Source organism: Tachypleus tridentatus, chromosome 12 (genome assembly GCF_004210375.1).
Source record: "Tachypleus tridentatus isolate NWPU-2018 chromosome 12, ASM421037v1, whole genome shotgun sequence".
Taxonomy (NCBI): Eukaryota; Metazoa; Arthropoda; class Merostomata; order Xiphosura; family Limulidae; genus Tachypleus; species Tachypleus tridentatus.
The window spans coordinates 134,819,334-134,840,881 of record NC_134836.1 but is presented as its reverse complement, the minus strand read 5'-3'; the positions used below and the strand labels follow the sequence as shown (position 1 = coordinate 134,840,881).

General features: G+C 34.6%; 1 protein-coding gene across 7 annotated transcripts; it reads right to left on the bottom strand.

Moving 5' to 3' along the window:
• Window positions 1–8,473: 8,473 nt before the first annotated feature.
• LOC143234764 (uncharacterized) lies at window positions 8,474–16,529 on the bottom strand. Of its 7 annotated transcripts, none has more exons than XM_076472353.1 (3): window positions 16,291–16,529; window positions 12,446–12,566; window positions 8,474–12,060 (listed from the first exon to the last, which is right to left on the bottom strand). In XM_076472353.1, the coding sequence occupies exon 3, from the start codon at window positions 11,986–11,988 to the stop codon at window positions 9,625–9,627; it is 2,364 nt and encodes a 787-aa protein (XP_076328468.1). In that variant the 5' UTR covers window positions 11,989–12,060; window positions 12,446–12,566; window positions 16,291–16,529; the 3' UTR covers window positions 8,474–9,624. The 7 variants fall into 7 exon arrangements, with proteins under 7 accessions (XP_076328468.1, XP_076328471.1, XP_076328469.1 ...); XM_076472356.1 differs by having other exon boundaries at window positions 12,317–12,566; window positions 16,291–16,509; XM_076472354.1 differs by lacking the exon at window positions 16,291–16,529 and adding an exon at window positions 15,816–15,914.
• Window positions 16,530–21,548: the final 5,019 nt, after the last annotated feature.

Below are 21,548 nucleotides of genomic sequence, written 5' to 3'. Positions count from 1 at the left end.
AATGATTTATTTTAATACTAGATAAAAATATTATTCTGTAAATAACATTCGTAAGTGAACAACGTTTGAAACGTAATTCTTACTTTTATTCACCATTGGTAAATAAACTACGTTGAAAAACTAATTGAATTACTTGTATAGTAGTTTTTTACTTTTATCCAGCATTGGTAAATAAAACGTTTAAAACTAACTGAATGGCTTGTACAGTAATTTTTGCTTTTATCCAACATTGGAAAATAAGCAACATTTAAAAGTAACTGAATGACTTGTATAGTGGTTTTTATTTTTATCCAATACTGGTAAGTGAACAACTTTAAAAACTAACTGAATACTTGTACAGTAGTTTTTACTTTTATCTAATATTTTTAAGTGGACAACGTTTGAAACTAACAGAATGACTTATACAGTAGTTTTTACTTTTATCCACCATATTCGAGGAAACGACACTTAAAACTAACCGAATTAAACAAATTAATTTTATCCTGTTAATGGTGTTATTGATACAATGCTAACTTCAGAAACCACCACCTACTACTCAATGTCTGGTAATCTATGACATTTACTGATGTCACTTTTAGTGAAATGTTCCTAAAGAAACTGTAAATTGAAACGTTGTGTGTCCAGTTGAAGAAAAATAAAAATATTATATGTCATAACAGTTGTTGTTATATCAAATGAGTTATATGCATAATGTTCCAAGTAGTGCTATTTTTGTTGTATTGTAGAGGGCACGAAAAACTGGATTGAGCGCAACGCGTTTTCAACGATTTATATTAAGGTTGTTGGAATACTAATATTACTGCAAGATGTATCTGTGCGACGCAGAGTGGAAGGGTAAGAAGAGTTTAAAATTCCTTTATATGGTTCATTTGTTGATATAGGCCAATGGTAATATAAAATTGAGTCAGAATACGATCTACAAAAAAGTATAATATATCTTTCATATAACAAGTTTATCCCGTATTGAGCCTTTTAGTATTTTGTTATGCCTAACGCCAGACGATTTTATTTAGTTTTGCTGAAGTCCTCGCGGTGAAAGTGTTCGTACAATCTCAATTAACTTCAACAGTGGCACCACTGATTGCTAGTAGATATTGTATCATCTCAAGATCGTATGCGTCATTGGAGATGCAAAATAGCCTAGTAATTTTCGTACGAAACAACGGTCAACCTTGGGTAGTGATGACAACTGTCTTTTAAAAGCCAGATCTGGATTAATGGCTAAATTTCGAACGCAATGAAACAAAATAGCCAGGTGGTTAAAGTAATCGATTCGTAATCCGAGGGTCTCGGGTTTGAATCCCCATCACACCAAACATGCTCGCCCTTTTAACCGTGGGAGCGACATAATATGCGGTCAATTCCATTATTCGTTGGTAAATGAGTAGCCCAAGAGTTGGCGGTGGGTATTGATTACTAGTTGCCTTTCCTCTAGTCTTACACTGCTAAATTAAGAACGGCTAGCGCAGATAGCCCTCTTGTAGCTTTGTGCGAAATTACAAAACAAACAAATGAAACAAAAGGAAACATGATGTCATAGCTGAAACTTGTCCATATTTAAAACATTGTGATCCAATTAGATGCAGTATCAATTGTTTCGATTTCAAAATATATTTATATGAAGTATAATTATAATTGGTAATTGTTAAGTTAGATTCGTTGTAGTTTAATTGGACAAACTTGATACCAATGAGTTCTATGACGTCATACTCCGCATGGTGTTATGTTTCATTTCGTTCGACATTTAGACGCATATCAGATCTGGCTTAATATTTTGTTATTTGGCTTACAAATTTCTGTTAAAAAATAAAATAAAATTGTTAAAATAATAAGTTACTCTTTTCCTTTGGAAAAAATATGTCATTCTAGCGGCCTAGCCTTTTTTCAGAAATCTTTATTTCTGATTTCGTTCTGGCAACACTGATCTTCGGGTAGCATGTTATTATATGATGATAAAACTCAAGTGCACGAAGAACGAGTTTCCATTAAGAAGCTATTTTGTGTTCGTAAAAATACTTTTGAAGTGCCGAAGATATAAGAATACGTTTTTAAACAAATTAATAATTACTTGTCACCCTTATAATGGATAAGCGGCTGAATATCAGTAATAAATCTGATACGAGTAAAAATCTTCCTAAACCTGATACAAATTCATCGGTGTTATTTTCGTGTGCAAGCCCTTCAACACAGGATGCCGCAAGAAGTAGCGAAACAAGAAATAAAAGAAAGTATGATGTAAGTTTTACTTAATATGGTTTTAAATGGACCTAGTGGGTCGTGTGTTGAATGAGGAACAGTGTTGAGTAACAGTAGTTTGTTTGTTTGTTTGTGAATTTCGCACAAAGCTACTCGAGGGCTATCTGTGCTAGCCGTCCCTAATTTAGCAGTGTAAGACTAGAAGGAAGGCAGCTAGTTATCACCATCCACTACCAACTCTTGGGCTACTCTTTTACCAACGAAAAGTGGGATTGACCGTAACTTTATAACGCCCCCACGGCTGGGAGGGCGCGCATGTTTGGCGCGAACCCGCGACCCTCACATTACGAAGCGCACGCCTTAACGTGCTAGGCCATGCCAGGCCCCCAGTAGTTTGTATCCAGCAAAGTTAAAACGGCATCTAGAAACCAAACACTCCCAATTAAAAATCCATGTTCCGAGTATTTCAAAATAAATTGTTTGCAATTAAATACAAAGAAAGCTACATTTCATTCGTTTGCCCATCAGAACAACAAAAGTGCTCTTATTGCTTCATATCGTGTTAGTTAGCGTATTGCAAAAGAAGGTGAAGCTCATACAATTGCAGAAGATTTGATAAAACCATGCACAAAAGATTTGGTAGAGTGCACGATTGATGAGAAATTTCTTAAAAACATTAACTTTGTGCCTCTTTCTGACAACTCAATTTCTAGAAGAATCAAGGATATGTCAGCAAGTTGCTTAACGGAGTTAAAAAGGAGAGTCAAAGCGAGTCCAACTTTTAGCTTCAGATGGATGAATCAACAGATGTCGCAGGTTATGCGATGTTGCTTGAGTTTGTTCGCTATATTCACGAATCTAGTTTTGAAGAAGACATGCTAATTTGCAAACCTTTGCCTACTCAAACAACAGGCGAAGAAATATTGAAACTGATCAATTTATTTATGGAAGAACATGTGATCCAATAACAGCTTTGCTCAAGTATTTGCACCTATGACTGGAAGATTTTCAGGTGCAGTGGCACGTATAAAAAAGAGAAACCCGGACATCGAGAGTATCCACTGCTGTCTTCATCGTCATGCACTTGCAATGAAACGAATGCCTGAAGACTTAAAAGAGGTATTGGGTGATGTCATAAAAATAGTCAATTTTATAAAATCAAGACCACTCAATACGAGGATCTTCAGATTACTCTGTGAAAATATGAAATGTTTGCATAAACATTTGTTATTTCACACAGAAGTCCGATGGCTTTCTCGGGGAAAGCTTGCTCGATTTTACGAACTGCGTGAGGAGATAGGTATCTCTGAATGCCATTTTGAACTTGCATATAAATTAAGGGAAAATTGCTGGATGTAGAAAGCGGCTTACCTTACGGACGTATTTGGACGTATGAAGTGAATGCTACAATCCAGAGTCCCAAGATAATGTACTTCAAAGCTCAGAGTAAAATGGAAGCGCTTCAACGTAAGCTAAAGCTTTGGGGTGAATGTATACTTATGGAAGAACTCGAATGCTTCGAAAATCTCAGTGTTTTTTTTTTTGCTTATGAATAAAACTTTCTTAAGTGAAGATGCAAACGTTTCTGTCTTGTATCACATATCTGATTTGTGTACAACTACTGGAAAGTATATTCCTCTTCATTTAGAAAAATTATTGTCGAGCCAAAATTCCATTGTTGCCTCTGCGAATACCAACGATTTGTCTTTGAAAGAGAAAGAACAGCTATAGAAATCTCAACTGATTACACCCTAAAAACAAAATTTCAACAGGAAGAAATTACACAATTTCGGATTCAAATGGCCATGGAATACCCTGAAATAAGTAACAGAGCTTTGAAAATTTTGGCGCGTTTTCCAACAACATATCTTGGTGATGAAACATTTTCACTGTATAAGCAACAAAGACCAAATTCAGAAACAAACTAAGTATTAAATATGATTTTCTCTTATAGGTAACAACCATTACTCCAAATATTGAACTACTTAATGAACAAAAGCAAGCGCATCTGAGCCACTATTAAATAAATAAGTACACTGTACTTTTACTGATATAGTTTTTAAACAAGTAAGTAGAAGTAAACTTTTTTTTAAATATTGATATTTTAATAAATTTATATTCTAAAAGCTTGAAGTAAACTTTATCTGGTGCTAATGACTGATTGTTTCTATTTTTAATGTTTTTTTTAAGGCTCCGGAATGATTTTTTTTTCTGATGTGAAGCTCCGCAGGTCAAAAGAGTTTGAGAACCCCTGATCTAACTATACACAGAGACTTTGTTTGTTTTTGAATTTCGCACAAAGCTACTCGAGGGCTATCTGTGCTAGCCGTCCCTAATTTAGCAGTGTAAGACTAGAGGGAAGGCAGCTAGTCACCACCACCCACCGCCAACTCTTGGGCTACTCTTTTACCAACGAATAGTGGGATTGACCGTTACATTATAACGCCCCCACGGCTGGGAGGGCAAGCATGTTTGGCGCGACGGGGATGCGAACCCGCGACCCTCAGATTACGAGTCGCACGCCTTAACGCGCTTGGCCGTGCCAGGCCTACACAGAGACACACACTATTGTGTGTGTCACGTCACGCTTGATTTTTTGAAACAGTAAGAGCTATAAAAGCCAAAATACATTTATTCAGAGAGAATATATAGATTACTGTCTCCCCATTATGACAGGGATACAAGGGGGCCAAGAGTGGGGAGGTGCTCTGTGAAACCTTATAAGTATAGTGAGAGTTAGTATAACACCCTGAAGTAAAGACCCAGTGTGATACCACATAGCCTACAGACAAGAGCATTAAAGGTATCGTGAAAGAAAAAAATATTAATTAAATTTTAGATGTAAATCATTTATGAATTAAGATATTCTATGTTATGTCACCAGCGTTTTTATTTTAAAAAAATTCTTTTATCAATAGAAATTCTAGTTTCCTTCCTAAACGTCTGTTCTTATGATTTTTTTTTCAGTTCAATGGCTAGTCGGTTCTCTTGATGTTTGTTAGTTAAGTGGTTTATCAGTTCTCTTAATTGTTGTTAGTTCAGTGGTTGATCAGTTCTCTAGATTGTTGTTAGTTTAGTGGCAGGTCTGTTCTCTTGATGTTTGTTAGTTCAGTGGTTGATCAGTTCTCTAGATTGTTGTTAGTTCAGTGGCAGGTCTGTTCTCTTGATGTTTGTTAGTTCAGTGGTTTATCAGTTCTCTTAATTGTTGTTAGTTCAGTGGTTGATGAGTTCTCTAGATTGTTGTTAGTTTAGTGGCAGGTCTGTTCTCTTGATGTTTGTTAGTTCAGTGGTTGATCAGTTCTCTAGATTGTTGTTAGTTCAGTGGCAGGTCTGTTCTCTTGATGTGATTGTTAGTTCAGTGGTTTATCTAGTTCTCTTATGTTTGTTAGTTCAGTGGTTTATCAGTTCTCTTAATTGTTGTTAGTTCAGTGGTTGATCAGTTCTCTAGATTGTTGTTAGTTCAGTGGCAGGTCTGTTCTCTTGATGTTTGTTAGTTCAGTGGTTTATCAGTTCTCTTAATTGTTGTTAGTTCAGTGGTTGATGAGTTCTCTAGATTGTTGTTAGTTCAGTGGCGGGTCTGTTCTCTTGATGTTTGTTAGTTCAGTGGTTGATCAGTTCTTTTGATGTCCATTACTTCAGTGATTGGCCTGTTTTCTTGATGTTTATTACTTGAGTAGTTGGTCTGTTCTCTAGATTGTCTTTAGTTTAGTGACTGTTCTATTCTCTTGATTGTTGTTAGGTCAGTGATCGGTCTTTTCTCTTGATGTTTGTAAGGTCAGTAATTGGTCTGTTCTGTTGATTGTTGTTAGGTCAGTGATTGGTATATTCTCTTGATGTTTGTTAAGTCAGTAATTGGTCTGTTCCCTTGATGTTTGTTAGGTCAGTAATTGTTCTGTTCTCTTGATTGTTGTTAGGTCAGTGGTTGATCTGTTTTCTTGATGTTTGTAACTTTAGTGATTGTTCTGTTTTCTTTATTTGTTAGGTCAGTGATTGGTCTATTTTATTGATGTTTATTACTTCAGTCGTTGGTCTCTTCTCTTGATTTTTATATGGCCTATTTTCTTGATTCTTGTTCGTTCAGTGGTTGGTCTGTTCTCTTCATGTTTGTTAGGTCAGTAATTGGTCTCTTCCCTTGATATTTGTTAGTTCAGTGATTGGTCTGTTCTCTAGATTTGTGAGTTCAGTAGTTGGTTTGCTCTCTCCACGTTTTGTAGACCAGTAATTGTTATCTTCTCTTGATGTTTGTTAGGTCAGTTCTCTCGATTGTTGTTAGTTCAGTGGTTGATCTGTTCTCTTGATGTTTGGTAGGTCAGTAATTTGTGAACCTGACGATGTTGGTCGAAACGTTGTTTGCTCTTCTACGTAGTGCTTTCTCAACTCATAACAGCCGTTTTTGCATATATATTTTCTTCTCTAGAAGTGGGTTTTCTCGTCATCACGGATCAGTAATTGCTTTATTCTATTGATGTTTGTTAGTTCAGTGGTTGGTCTGTTCTCTTGATTGTTTTAGGTCAGTGATTGGTCTGTTTTCTTGATGTTTATTACTTCAGTCGTTGGTCTCTTCTCTTGATTATTGTTAGTTCAGTGGTTGGTTTGTTTACTTGATTGTTGTTAGGTCAGTGATTGTTCTGTTCTCTTTATGTTTGTCAGTTCAGTGTTTGGTTAGTTTACTTATTAGGCCAGTGATATGTTCCCTTGATGTTTGTTTGGTCTGTTCTCTTGATGGTTGTTAGGTCAGTGGTCTGTTCTCTAGATTTTGTTAGTTCAGTGGTTGATTTGCTCTCTTCAAGTTTTTTTTTAGACCAGTGATTATCTTCTCTTGATGTTTCTTAGGTCACTAATTGTTCTGTTCTCTTGATTGTTGTTAGGTCAGTGATTGGTCTTTTCTCTTGATGTTTGTATGGTCAGTAATTGGTCTGTTCTTTTGATGTTTGTAAGGTCAGTATTTGTTCTTTTCTCGTGATTGTTGTTAGTTTAGTGAGTGGTCTCTACCCTTGATGTCTATTAGATGGATTGTTGGTCTGTTCCCTTGATTAGGTTTATTTCAGTGATCGTTCTCTTCTCTTGATTGGTGTTAGGTCAGTGATTATTTTCTGTTGATGTTTTTAAGGTCAATGATAGGTCTGTTATCTTGATTGTTGTTAGTTTAGTGATTGGTTTGTTCTCTTGATGTTTGTAAATTCAGTGATTGTTCTGTCTTGATGTTTGTTAGTTCAGTAAGTGGTTTCTTTTCTTGATGTTTATTAGTTGGTTGGTTTGCTCCCTTGAGTTCGTTTAGCTCAGTAATTGTTCTGTTCTCTTGAAGTTTGTTAGATAAGTGATTGGTCAGTTGTCTTGAGTTTTATTAGTTGGGTGGTTGGTATGTTCTCTTGAGTGTGTTTAGTGATTGTTCTGTGCTCTTGATTGTTGTTAGTTCAGAGGTTGATTTGTTCTCTTGATATTGGTTACGGCAGTGATTTGTTCTATGTTTATTACTTGAGTCATTGGTACCTTGTGTTGATTGTTATTGGTGCAGTGAATGGTCTGCTCCCTTGATGTCTGTTAGTTCAGTGGTTGACCTCTTCTCTTGATTTTCTTTCTTCAGTAATTGGTTTGTTTCCTTGATGTTTGTTAGTTTAGTAGTTGGTCTGTTTCTTTGATGTTCATTAGGTCAGTGATTGGTCTGTTTTCTTGATGCTCCTTAGGTCAGTGATTGGTCTGTTCTTTTGTTTGTTATTAGGCAAGTGATTGGTCTATTCTTTTGGTTGTTATTAGTTCAGTGGTTGGTCTGTTCTCTTGATGTTTATTATTTGAGTGGTAGTTTAATGTTCATTATAACATAGTATTTTATTTAGATATAACAGTTTAGTTCAATGTTCGTTATAACAGTATTTTATTTGACCAATAGCTGACCACATGTTTGAAGGGGGTTGTGTTACTGAGTATAGGAATTAGAGGACATGCTCAGATGTTTGATTATATTTATTAATACAAGTATAAAGGTGTTCCTTTGTATTGGTTTATTTTGGGCTTGAGTTGTTGTATAAGTAAGGCTTCTTTAATTTTGCATTTGTTTATGTTTGTGTCTTCATTTAGTATTTGGGTGTTTTCTTTGGTTATCAAACATCTAAGCATGCCTTCTACATTCCTACACTCAGTTACACAACCCCTTTCAAACATGTGGTCAGCTATTGGTCAATATTTTATTTAGTTCAGTGTTCATAATAACTATTTTATTTACACATAACAGTTTAGTTCAGTGTTCATTATAACATAGTATTTTACTCAGACATAACAGTTTATGTTCATTATAACAGTATTTTATTTAACACAACAGTTCAGTGTTCATTATAACATAGTATTTTACTCAGACATAACAGTTTATGTTCATTATAACAGTATTTTATTTAACACAACAGTTTAATGTTGATTATAACATAACATCTTATTTAGACATAACAGTTTAGTTCAATGTTCATTATAACAGTATTTTATTTAACACGACAGTTTAATGTTGATTATAACATAACACCTTATTTAAACATAACAGTTTAGTTCAATGTTCATTATAACAGTATTTTATTGAGACATAACAGTTTAGTTGAAACTAATGTGTAAAAAGATGTAGATACTTTATTTGTTCATAATTTTGTTGATGCTGAACGTTTAATAAACATAAGGAAATAAAACAACACAGACCAAGGTTGAGTTACAACACACACAAAGGGTTCAAGGTCTGTACACAAATGCATCTTCTGAAATAATAAGAGAAGGTGGATCCACAATATTTCAGTGTTTGTGGTCCAACTGGACTAGATATTTCAATGGTCAAATTATTATACCCAAGTTTTAATATAAGGTACATACCACAAACTAAAAACAAACTTTGCCTTATGTGTTTGAAAGCCAGTTAATTGTTATTTGACTACTCTAGTAGTGTAGAATGATTTGTGTAAGGTTTCTATCCTAAAACATTTTTTTTACTTATATATACACAGTGGTACTTGTTTAAATGATCTAATATCAGACTGTCTTTACATAAATAATTTTCCTTGCTTATAGGTTCATACTCTGATATTACTGTTTTGACACCAAAGTTTGTACATCAATATTTCTAAATGCTAGGGAACTCCATGAAGTAATGCCCTCGGTATCTGGACACTGGAAGTCTTGTGACACATCAAATGAAGATGTAATCAAGGATAGGTGTGTGTGAAATAAATTCTATTCACACACACAAATTCCCAGTTATTTCCTTCTGTGAAAAATTCATAACCAAAGAATATTGACAGTGAGCATAGACAAAAATTTAATGTATTTATCAAAAAAAGCTTATAAACAAACTAGTTACATAAAACCACCACCAAAGGCCTTATCCTTTAATGCTTTTTTCACATTTCCAGCATGGTGAGAACCACGCCAAGATAATCTTGGTACTCTAATTAAAGTTCATGACCATGATTGACATGACCTTTCTACATCTGATACTTTTGGTAAGAGTTTCTGCAACCCTGAACTTGATGTTTCACCTGAACTGTTAGAACAACCTGCAGCAGGGATGATCTCACCAACATCTTCTGTGGCAAAATTATTCCACAGCTCTTGAACATCATCTCTCAAGTTAAAGGATGTTTCACTTGCACACACAATCATCAGGTCATGTAGAAAGTTAGACCACTCACCCCGTGCTGTGCTACACAACTGAGAAAAACTACTTGAACAATATCTAGACACCAAGGCCAGCAAAGATATCCCTTTCTTTAAGCATGTTCTGCTCTTGTCGGTGTTGACTACCTGAAAGTCTTCAAGTTCTTGGTGTAAAACCTTCATAATGGAAGCCATTACTGATGAGGCACAGCAGTCTATAGATAGAAAAAAATTAAATCCTAAAGTTGATATAGTTTTTGATATAAAGTCTATGGCTAAGTTTACAACATCTGTCCTCATTCCTATATTACTTCCTACCAAGTGATTACAAAGTTCACCAACATTTTTAAAGACACAAGACTGCTCCATTGGTTTTAAGCAGTGTCTGAGTACAGTTTCTGTTACAGTCCTCTCAGGAAGTGCACAAACAAGTATATTCAAAGCAATCCAAGCCACTTCTATGCCGTACCTCCCACTAACTAAAGTAGCCACATCAATTTGACACAGTAATTTTTTCATTAACCCCCCACTTTGCAGGACAGAATGCACAATGGTGAGCAGTACCATAAGTGACCACTCCAAAACAGTCTCATTAACTAACTGCCCATTAACAAACTGAGGACTAACAGCTTGTAAAAGAAGCATGATAAATCTGTGTATAGCTGATTCACTTTTGTCCTGAAACTTTGTTCCAGATGAAACACAAGAGTTGTCTTTCTGAGTGAAAAGATTAGCTGATGAAGCCAGCTGGGTGAGATGACTGTTGTTGTCAATATCCTCTAATGCAGAAGATAAAAAATTACCACTTTCTGGAGGTAGTGATGATAAAGCTGTAACCATAGTTTGGAGGCCATATACAGCTGTCATTTCCTTGTATTTGTGAACAGACTTGGGATCTTCGGTTGGTGAAGCATATGTTGACTGGGTTTTTGGAATTCTTCCCAATTCAGACACCTGACTACCATTGGAAAAAGATGTAGTGTTAAGGGACTCCAGGAACTCCTGAAGATACTTTATCACAACTTCTAAAATATCAACATGGATGTTTAAACAGTTCAACTTGTTGGTCTCTTGCTGACCATAGCTATCCATATGTTTCAAATCACTAGACATGAGGTTACATCCTAAAGATGGAAACAAAGATGCTATTATAAGTCTACTTTCAGAATCATGGTTTGTACTTGGTAGCATAGATATTGGTTTAGAAAGAGGTTTATTCAAGTGTATTTTCTCTACATCTGAGGAACTTAAAGATGTTTTGTGATTTATCAAACTCTCAATAAACCAGAAAGGCACACCATTTACTAATAATCTGTCAACAAGGGAGAGGTTCTGCTTCTTTATACTAAACTTTTCAACACCTCTCGAAACATGCTTGTCTTCAGTTTGAATTCCCACAGTAGATTTCTGTTCTGTTATAGAAGCAAATCTTGCTATAAACCCATTCTCAGAAACCTTCCTTTGTTGTGTAGAACAATTCAGCTTCTTTGATGACTTGTTGCCCCCTAAAGGCAACTTTTCCTCTGGAATGTTTAATTTATGCTTACACCTTTGGTCTAATGCCTGAATTTTCTCCAGAGCTTCTCGGATTTCCTGATCTTTGAACTGAAGTTCAGTTTGTAGCTTTTCAATTTGTTGTTTTAATTTCAATTCCTCAAGTTTTTGCTCTTGAAATTTGATATCTATCAAGTCCTTGCGTTCCAACCTCTCTTGATCAAGTTCTCTGGATCTTTGTTCTAGAGAACTTCTAAGCATGCTAAGGTGTCCTTCTTGAACATACTGATGATTTTTCAGTTCACTAATTTCTTGTTGGTGTTCTTTTAATTTTGTCTGAAGAACAATAACCAGCTCATTACTTTGATTTAAGGTATTATTTGTACTAGTACCAACTTCTAAATTCTTTAATCCAGGTGAAGAGCTAGAAATAAGTTTGGAAATTTGTGATGTCTGATCTGATATCTTATGAGGCAATGGCCTGCTGTCTGTGTTCTGTGTTTCAAGTTCCATGACTTGACTCTCTAACAAATCAAATTCCTCAGCTGTCATTTCTTCATCACCCCACAACTCTTCATTATAAGACAACTGATTATTTTCCTCGAAGTTCGATGCTCCAGTCCTTTGTACAGAATCCAAACGAGGCCTTTTCAAGCCACTACTTCCATCCATGTTTTCTTCACACCTTCTTTTTACTTCTATTGTGATTGTACATCTCACTCCTTAAGCCGCTGGATTCTCCTCCTAAAACATTAATAAACATGCATATTATTCATAAACAGATAACACTCCATGTACCTTTAATATCACACCACAAAACTGGGTTAAAAACTCATCTTTTCATTGTTGCTGTAAATTACCTTATTTGAAAACAAAACTTTTCACACATTACCTTGTATATATAAAACAGCTATAAACATTTATAGGAATACTAATTCTTAATTAGTGTCATGATTTAGATTGAATCACATAACTAAAAATATAGTTGACAGTATGTTACCAAAGTAATGAGTTGCTGTAAATTCTACTTTTTTTTTATCTTTCCAGGCTCTTCAGTGCATTAAGTGTAGAATGATTAAAGGTTGAAATGGTATTATTTATAGAGAAAATAACAGAACATTGTACAAACTGTGTTTATCTTTCCAGGCTCTTCAGTGCATTAAGTATAGAATAATTATAATTTTCCAGTTATCAGGCCAAAAATGATCAATAATCTTGTCTACCAACTCCAGGTGATTTGAGCCAAAAATCTAGAAAAAAGTTAAAAGGTGCCAATGTTTAAGTGGTTTTTATTTATATCTTTTCTTGCAAAAATCCTAAATAAAATAGTCCATATACACCAACAGACAGTTTCAAGTTATCATACCTACAACTGATGTAAGTGATCTAGTTATTACCAGTTAAATGTTTGTATTTTGAGATAAGCATATTGTTAAAATGAATGGTGGCTGGAATGTTTAAATGTTTTCTTCCAATTCTTGACTCTGAACATTCTACTGGAATTGAATCATAAATATGTTAATCCATTGGTGGCAAAAAAAGAAACATAATAAGATTAGAAAGTGAAAATACTAAGGTCAGACAAGATTTACCCCACAGTTTTAAAAGAGGTCAAAGATCAGATATGTAATCCTAGTCTATTAGTGAAATATCATACAAGAGACTACCAGCATGGGTTCAAAAGTTCTGGAAGGGTTTAATTCTTGTAACATTCTTAATAGTCTCGGGATTCTCAATAACCCAGATCCCTGAATATTTTAAGCACATCATTCATGTAAGAAAACAATATTAGTAACCTTCAGCATCTAACACATGTAGGTGAGTGTTAAATATGTATGTTTAGTATAAGATGTACGTTACAAATTAGCTTAACACATGCAAATCTTACCTGATTTTAATTATCAAACACATTGTGTGGAAGATCGTTAGATAATGATACAGATGAACAACAATTATTAATGAACCTGACTGTTGAACTAATAGATGCCTACATGGGTGTGTAATTATTACTTAAAGATCATATTTTACAGATTTCAACACTTCACCCTTAGAATTTGACCCAGTTATGAAATATTACAGAGAAGTTTGTGGTGAGGGAGAACATTTGGCACATTCATTCTTTTGGAAATCCTTTGATAAGATGTTAAAAAGACTATCTTTTTTTATTTACACTAATGTTATTTATTGGGTCATAATTAGCAAAGTTTAGTGATGTCTTTATCTGTCTGATGTTTCTAGCTTTATTGAAAATTATGAGGTATTACAGATGACTTGGATCAATGTATAACTTTTTAAATATTAACAACTGGTATTTAAATATAGTAAATGAAACAGTATGATTAATAAAAAGAACCTGTGTAGTACCAGTCACTCAAGTTAACAGAATTTAGACATATTGATAAGTTAAAATACGGTAATTATTTCTATAAAAATCACTAATTACATTTCATTTGGAATACATTTGGAATCTCCTTATCTAAGAAAGGATACTGACTTATTTGAGAGGGTTGTTCAGCTGAGTCCTAGGAAAGTTATATCACAGTATAAGGTTACAAACTCTGAACTTATTTTCTCTTGAGAAAATAACAGTAACAGATGACCTTATTGAAGTTTACAAGATTATCCAGGGAACAAAGGTCACTGATTTGTTTGCTTTGTTCTGTTTAAAGTTTGTAAACACTGGCTACACTAGAGCCAAGACAACTTCAAGCTTGAAACAAAATTGAATAGCTTATAAGTCACTGTTGACAGCAGAAATAACCACTTTAATAGTTTAAATATGGTATCAATAACTTCTCAATACTTTGGGAATAAGTGATTTATATATCCAATAAACTATTGCTAAAGCAACAGATTTTGTCACAGAAAAATTTAAAAACAAAAATTTCTTACTTCATTATGTCACACTTCAAGGATAATAAAATATTTATTCCATGACACAGGGACTTGTTTACTTTTATTTAAAACAGACAACAGTATCTCTAATACCATTTGTAAATGTGCCTACTTATGTATATTTTGGTCTAACAAACTACTTGAAGTTTGACTGTAATGAAACAAGAGAATGTATGTCATAGTGTTGCATCAAACCGTATGTCTGTTTGGATGAAATATTGTGATACTTATTGTAACGAAGTAATTTACAAATGAATATAATTTTGTGATATTACACAATAACCTACAGTTTATGAGATTGGTATTTGTTCAAGACAAAATCAGTGATAGTGCATCTATAAAATACTATTATTTTCATGCTTACATAAGTTATGTTCCATTCTTTAATATTAGTTTCATTATCAGTATTAGATAATTTTTGGAATTTTTTTAATATTATTATTATGGTAATTTTAAATTGGCATCTCAGTATATGCAAGGTTAATCTTACAATATGTAGCCAAACGGTTAATACTTATGGTGCTCAACTTGTAGTCTGAGGGTTATGGGTTCAAATCCCTGTCACAACAAACATACTCAACCTTTCAGCTGTGGGTACTTTATAATGTGATGATCAATCTCACTATTCGTTGGTAAATACAGCAGCCCAAGAGTCTTACTAGATTATAGATAGATAGCACAGATAGCCCTTGTGTAGCTTTGTGCAAAATTCAAAAAGAAATAAACAATCCAACTGATGAAACAATACATTCTAACTATCAATAATCTCCTTGAATACGAACAATACATTAAATTAGCTATATTTATTAGTGGGTAATTTTTTAGTTCTGATCTACGCAGGTAGCTTACTTGGATAAGAAGTAACAACAATTATTTAAACTATAAAATACAATCTTCTCATACCAATACCATAAAAGGGTGTCAGATTCAGATACAATATCGTCAAAAATCACTGAAAACGCCGAAAAGGGCTAACTTTAAGCATTTCTAGTCCATGAACTAGGTGCAACATAATTTCTTAATAGTAGTACTTTGTTGCAATAGGATTTAGTTCTATAAACCTAAAAACGAATTGAACACTTAGAAATAATTACTAGCCCAAGTGAGAGATATAAAAACATCCCTTACACAGAAAATTAAATATTAGTTTAAAAGATACAGTCAGAGTTCTATTATAAAGTTTAATTATTTTGACAGTTTCCCTTACCTCTAAGTTTAACATCTCATTTGAAACAAAAACAGGAAATATTTATGAAGAATGATTACACATTTACCGATATCAACTTAGTCTAAATTTTCGATCTTATGTTTTATCATCAGTAAAATATAGTAGGTGCCGCATTTTCGATAAAAATAAATAATTATTTGTATAAATAAACAATACAATAAAAAACGACATAAATATTGAACATTGAATTATAACAAAAGATAATTATTTTGATTAAAACAGAAGATGGTAATGGAAAACGTTTTCCCTTTCTCTCTCTGAATAAGTGAAATATAGCAATTACAAATAAAAATATGAAAGATTAAAATATTACAATTAAATAATATTTATCCTGTTATATCCTCTCGTTATTATGCGGAAAACTAAGAAGACTCACTCGATACAGTTAATTTGTGAAAGTATTACCAGTGTACTTATCAAGAAATAAGACATTACATTAAAGTTTATGTTTGTCTAGCATAAAATTACACATTACGCAATCTGCATTGTGTCCACCGCGAGAAATCGAACTCGTGTTGTAGTTGTGTAGGTTCATAAATTTACCTCTGATCTACCGAAGGGGTATATTGAAGTATATATTAAAACATAATTTAGTTTGTAACAATAATTTGATCTTTCAAACAAAAGGTAATTACTTTTAAAAATAAAAATAAGATGATATGACCTCTTATGCTATTTTTCAGATAACAGCTGATTTCCTAACAGATAATAGAAATATGAAAGTTATTCTGAATCAGATAATTTAACTGAGTTGTTCTAGTTTGTGTAAGCTAACGAGACTGGACAAAGTTGGTAAAAGTGAAAGCAATCTTTATTAATTGACAAACAAAAAGAAAAAGCTGTATACATACCTGCGCACAGAAAAATAACCTCTCCTTTTAAGCTGTGTTTGGTCCCACAAATTTCTCTCTCTCGGTATTGATTTATGCAGACCTAAGACATGGCCATTTCCGAGCACATTTTTAAATTAACGATTCCTTAGTAGGACTGGATGAAGAAAACATGCCTTAAACTTAACAGAACTCGTTTTATTCGTTCAGATAAAAGAGACACCTGGTAACCTTTGTTCTCTTACAGGATCGATTAACTGTTCTATTTATACAACGTCAACTAGGCCAGCAAAAGACAATACACTACAAATCCTGTCAATACGAGTGATATATGTTATTATGACATTATCTTTAACAGAATAGACATTATTTACTAAAGATGACTAAGAAATAAAGCAACTAGAACAAAGCAATCTCAACAACTTTTCTGTCCTCGTGTTATAGCTATTAGAGCAAGTAGGTAAAGTAACATAAAAATGTTTAAGGATCTTACATTATGAGGCCTCTAGAAACCCTATGATATACCAACATATCGCGTTATGTTATTTTAATAAAACACACAAACGTAAACTTAAAGTATACCATGTAATTTGACTAATGAAAACTGCTTTTCATCTATATTTATCAAGTTGTTACACTATATAACAAAATTTTTACTTTTCCTTGTTCCTGAGGAGAAAGTGTTATTTCCAAATTACTTATGCCTAAAGTAAATGGAAAAGACCTATTTTTCTCTTCAAACTTTACTTTTGTGACTTGGGTAATGAAATTTTCAAATTTACCCATTTTCCAGAATATTCCAGGTAGATTCAGTGCTGAATAGCTGATAGAGAATTTTTTCAAACTTACAAGAAATTTCAAGTACTTTCTTGAATGTTGTATAACTTTCGAGAATTTTCAAGAACCTTTTAGAATTTTCTAGAACTTTCCATAGTAATACACTGCTGGCCAAAATCTTAAGGCAAATGAACAAAAAGAAAAAATATGCATTTTGCATTGTTATACTCAACCACTTATTTGAGTAGAGCTTCGAAAGATGAAAATAACGAAAGAAAATAAAAAAACGTTTTTAGCATTTAATAGGGAAAATGTGAACACTATGAAATTAGCCTAAATACTAGCTGGTCAAAAGTTTAAGACCATACTGAAACAAAGCATTAATCGGTAAACACGTAACGAAATTTAGTCATTTGCGTTCAAGCATTAGCGTTGTCAACATCTTCCACTGACATCTCCTGTGTTACACTGGGTAAAAACATGGCACAGGCTAAAAAGTTCATTGAGTTTGAACATGGCAGAATTGTAGAGCTGCAAAAGCAAGGTCTCTCTCAACGTGCCATCGCTGGTGAGATTGGGCATAGTAAAACTGCTGTCCCAAATTTCTTAAAAGACGCTGAGGGATACAGAACGAGAATTTCAAGTGGTCGGCCTAAGAAAATTTCGCCGGCATTGAGCAGAAGGATGGGTTGTCCGGCAAGACACCAGCCGATCATCGAACCAGATTAAGGCACTTACGGACGCAGAATGCAGTTCAAGAACAATAATACGGCATCTACGAGAGAAAGGCTTTAAAACCGTAAACGTCTTCAAAGGCCACACATCCTTCCCACCACAAAACAGCTCAGTTAAACTTTGCTGAGAAGAACCAAACATGGGACGTAGAAAAGTGGAAGAAGGTTTAGTTCTCTGATGTCAAAAAAATTTAACCTGTAGGGTTCAGATGGCTTCCAACGTTACTGGCACGATAAGGATATCCCACCAGAGACATTTTCTATACGACACAGTGGAGGAGGTTCCATCATGATCTGGGGTGCTTTCTCCTTCCATGGAACAATGGAACTTCAGGTTATACAGGGGCATCAAACAGCAGCTGGCTGCATTGGCATGTTGGAGAGAGCATCCTTACTGACTGAAGGACCTCGCTTGTGTGGAAATGACTGGATCTTTCAGCAGGACAACGCTGCAATCCACAATACCCCCAAGACAAAGGACTTTTTCATGGCAAATAATGTGATTCTTTTTAACCCTCCAGCGTGTTCGCCCAAACTGAACCCCATTGAAAATGTTTGGGGGTGGATGGCAAGGGAAGTCTGTAGAAATGGACGTCAATTCCAAAGAGTGCATGATCTTTGTGAAGCCATCTTCACCACTTCGAATAACATTCCAGCCACTCTTCTGCAAACGCTCATGTTGACCATGCCAAAGCCAATGTTTCCAGTTATTCACAATGACGGCCGTGCAACTCACTACTGAGACCTCTTGTTGGGCATTACCTACCCTGTTTAGGACTCCTTTTTGGTATGGTCTTAAAATTTTGACCAGCTGGTATTTAGACTAATTTCATAGAGTTCACATTTTCCCTATTAAATGCTAAAATATTTTTTTTTATTTATACTTTCCGTTTTGTTATTTTCATCTTTCGAAGTTCTACTCAAATAAGTGGCTGAGTCTAACAACGCACATTGCATATTTTTTCTTTATGTTCATTAGCCTTAAGATTTTGGCCAGCAATGTCTATACAGGGGCTCACCACTCGCCACTTCAGTTTAGTTCTAACTGCCTAAGTGAACACGTAGACCTATCCAAGGTGGCTTTATCAAGTTTCTCTGTTATCTTTGATTTTGGGACAGCAGGGACACCACTGTGCACTGCAACAGAAAGCACAGGCCACAACGGACCGAGTTCGTTCTTGGAATTCACAATGTCAAGTGTGAGCCACTAGTGGATCTCCAAAAGGTTTTGTTCCCACCATTGCACATAAAAATTGGGTCTTATGAAACAATTTGTCACAGTTCTTGATAAGGAGTCTGCAGTTTTCAAGTACCTTTGAGACTTTATTCCTAAGCTGTCTGAGGCAAAAGTCAAAGCTGGTGTCTTCGTTGAACCACAAATAGAGAAGATCCTGGAGTGCACAAAATTCTCCAAGAAGTCCAGTAGGAAGGCAAAAGAAAAAGCTTGGGGCAGCTTTGTCGCAGTGGTTCGGGGCTTCTTGGACAATCACAAGACCGAAAATGTGGAACTGATTGAGGCTCTGGTGAAGAACTACGGCAAAACGGGCTTCATAATGTCCTTGAAAATCCATATCCTTGACGCTCATCTTGACAATATGAGGGAGAACATTGGAGCATAATCAGAGGAGCAAGGCGAGCGCTTCCACCAATATATACTGGACTTTGAATGCCGCTACCAAGGAGAATATAACGAATGCATGATGGGAGACTATATTTAGGGGTTGATACGTGAAAATGATTTACATTATAGTCGCAAATCTCGAAAAACTACTCACTTCTAAACGTTTTTGTATAACTTTAGTATAAATACAATAAATCTTGAATTATATGTTATTTTATTTGTACCTTATGTAAATGAAAATGTGCAAATTTGCCCGCTTTTACATAGAAAATAGGTTAATTTCTAAATTTCATTATCTAGGTCACCAAAGCAAAGTTTTAAGGGAATAATAGCCATTTTCTGTACTTTTACAACATAAGCAATTAAGAAATAACGCATACTATCGACGAACAAAATTTGTATCACATAGTGTTGTCTGGCTCGTTTTCAGAACAGAATACTTATGTTTTCTTATAGCAAAGCCACATCGGGCTATCTGCTCAGCTCACCGAGGGGAATCGACCCCCTGATTTTAGCGTTGTAAATTCGTAGACTTTTGCGAGGGGCAAAAGAACGGAATAAATTGAACAATGCAGTTTGTTTTGAATTTCGCGCAAAGCAACACAAGGACTATCTGTACTAACCATCCCTAATTTAGCAGTGTAAGACTAGAGAGAAGGCAGCTAGTCATCACCATCTACCACCAACTTGTGGGCTACTCTTTTACTAACGAATAGTGGGATTGACTATCACATTGTAACGTCCCCACGGCTGAAAGGGCGAGCATGTTTGGTGCGCGGGGAGTCGAACGCCTTAACCCACTGGCCATGCCGGGCCAAACAATGTAGTACTATTACCACTTAAAAACGTATTTATTTTTTCGAGGTTTCAAACAGAAAGTCTGTACTTGAGGATGCTATAGCTTCTAACGCTACTCCTACCTCGCACTGACAAACGTTCTCTAAGAGACTGAAATTAAAAGAAACAAAGACTATGTTTTGGTAAATGCTAAGCTCTTCCAGCGTATAAATGAATAAATAAAGCCAGAATAACCTAAAGTTTAATTCCGATATATTATATAACAATACCACAAATATCAATATGAAAAGTTTGGCTAACAGATGAAAATGAGGTTAAAACAATTAAACTAAAACAAATTAAAGCAATTCCATATTAAATCAAGTTTGTTTCTTTGATAGTTTGTTTAGTCAGAGTATTTATGGTGAAACTTTGTTTTTTGTGCAAACCTAAAAAGAAGGGAATCTACTTTCTTTTCACTATCTTTTAACTGTGAAGGCGGTATAACGTTATGATCTATTCATTATTCGTTGGTAAAAGAGTTGACAGCCGATGGGTTTGACCAGGTGACTTCCACCTAGGTTATCACTGTCAAAGTAGGGACAATTTTTATATGCAAAAACGGCTCGTTTGGGTTGAGAAAATATTTTACATAGAAGAGCGAACAACGTTTCGACCTTCTTCGGTCATCGTCAGGTTCACAAAGAAAGAGGTGACTGACCGGAAGCTGACCACATGTTTGAAAGGGGTTGTGTAACTGAGTGTCGGAATGTAGAGGGCGGTGTTAGATGTTTGAATTATATATTCAAACCCTTAAACCCAAAATAAACCAATATAAAGGAAAACCTTTATACCTATATTAAATATAATAATATAAAATTATATATTCAAACCCTTAAACCCAAAATAAACCAATATAAAGGAAAACCTTTATACCTATATTAAATATAATAATATAAAATTATATATTCAAACATCTAACACCGCCCTCTACATTCCGACACTCAGTACACAACCCCTTTCAAACATGTGGTCAGCTTCCGGTCAGTTACCTCTTTCTTTGTGAACCTGACGATGACCGAAGAAGGTCGAAACGTTGTTCGCTCTTCTATGTAAAATATTTTCTCAACCCAAACGAGCCGTTTTTGCATATAAATTTCTCAATAAGTGGGTTTCTCGACATCACTGATAGGGACAATTTTGTGAGGGTAATCCTAATGTAGCTATTTGTGAAATTCAAAACAAACTGTTCATTACTGGAAATCGAACCTCAGATTTTAACGTTGTAAGTACATAAAGACACAACTGACCAATTCGAGGGGGCAACAAATAAAATATTATCTTTGTTTGTTTTTGAATTTCGCACAAAG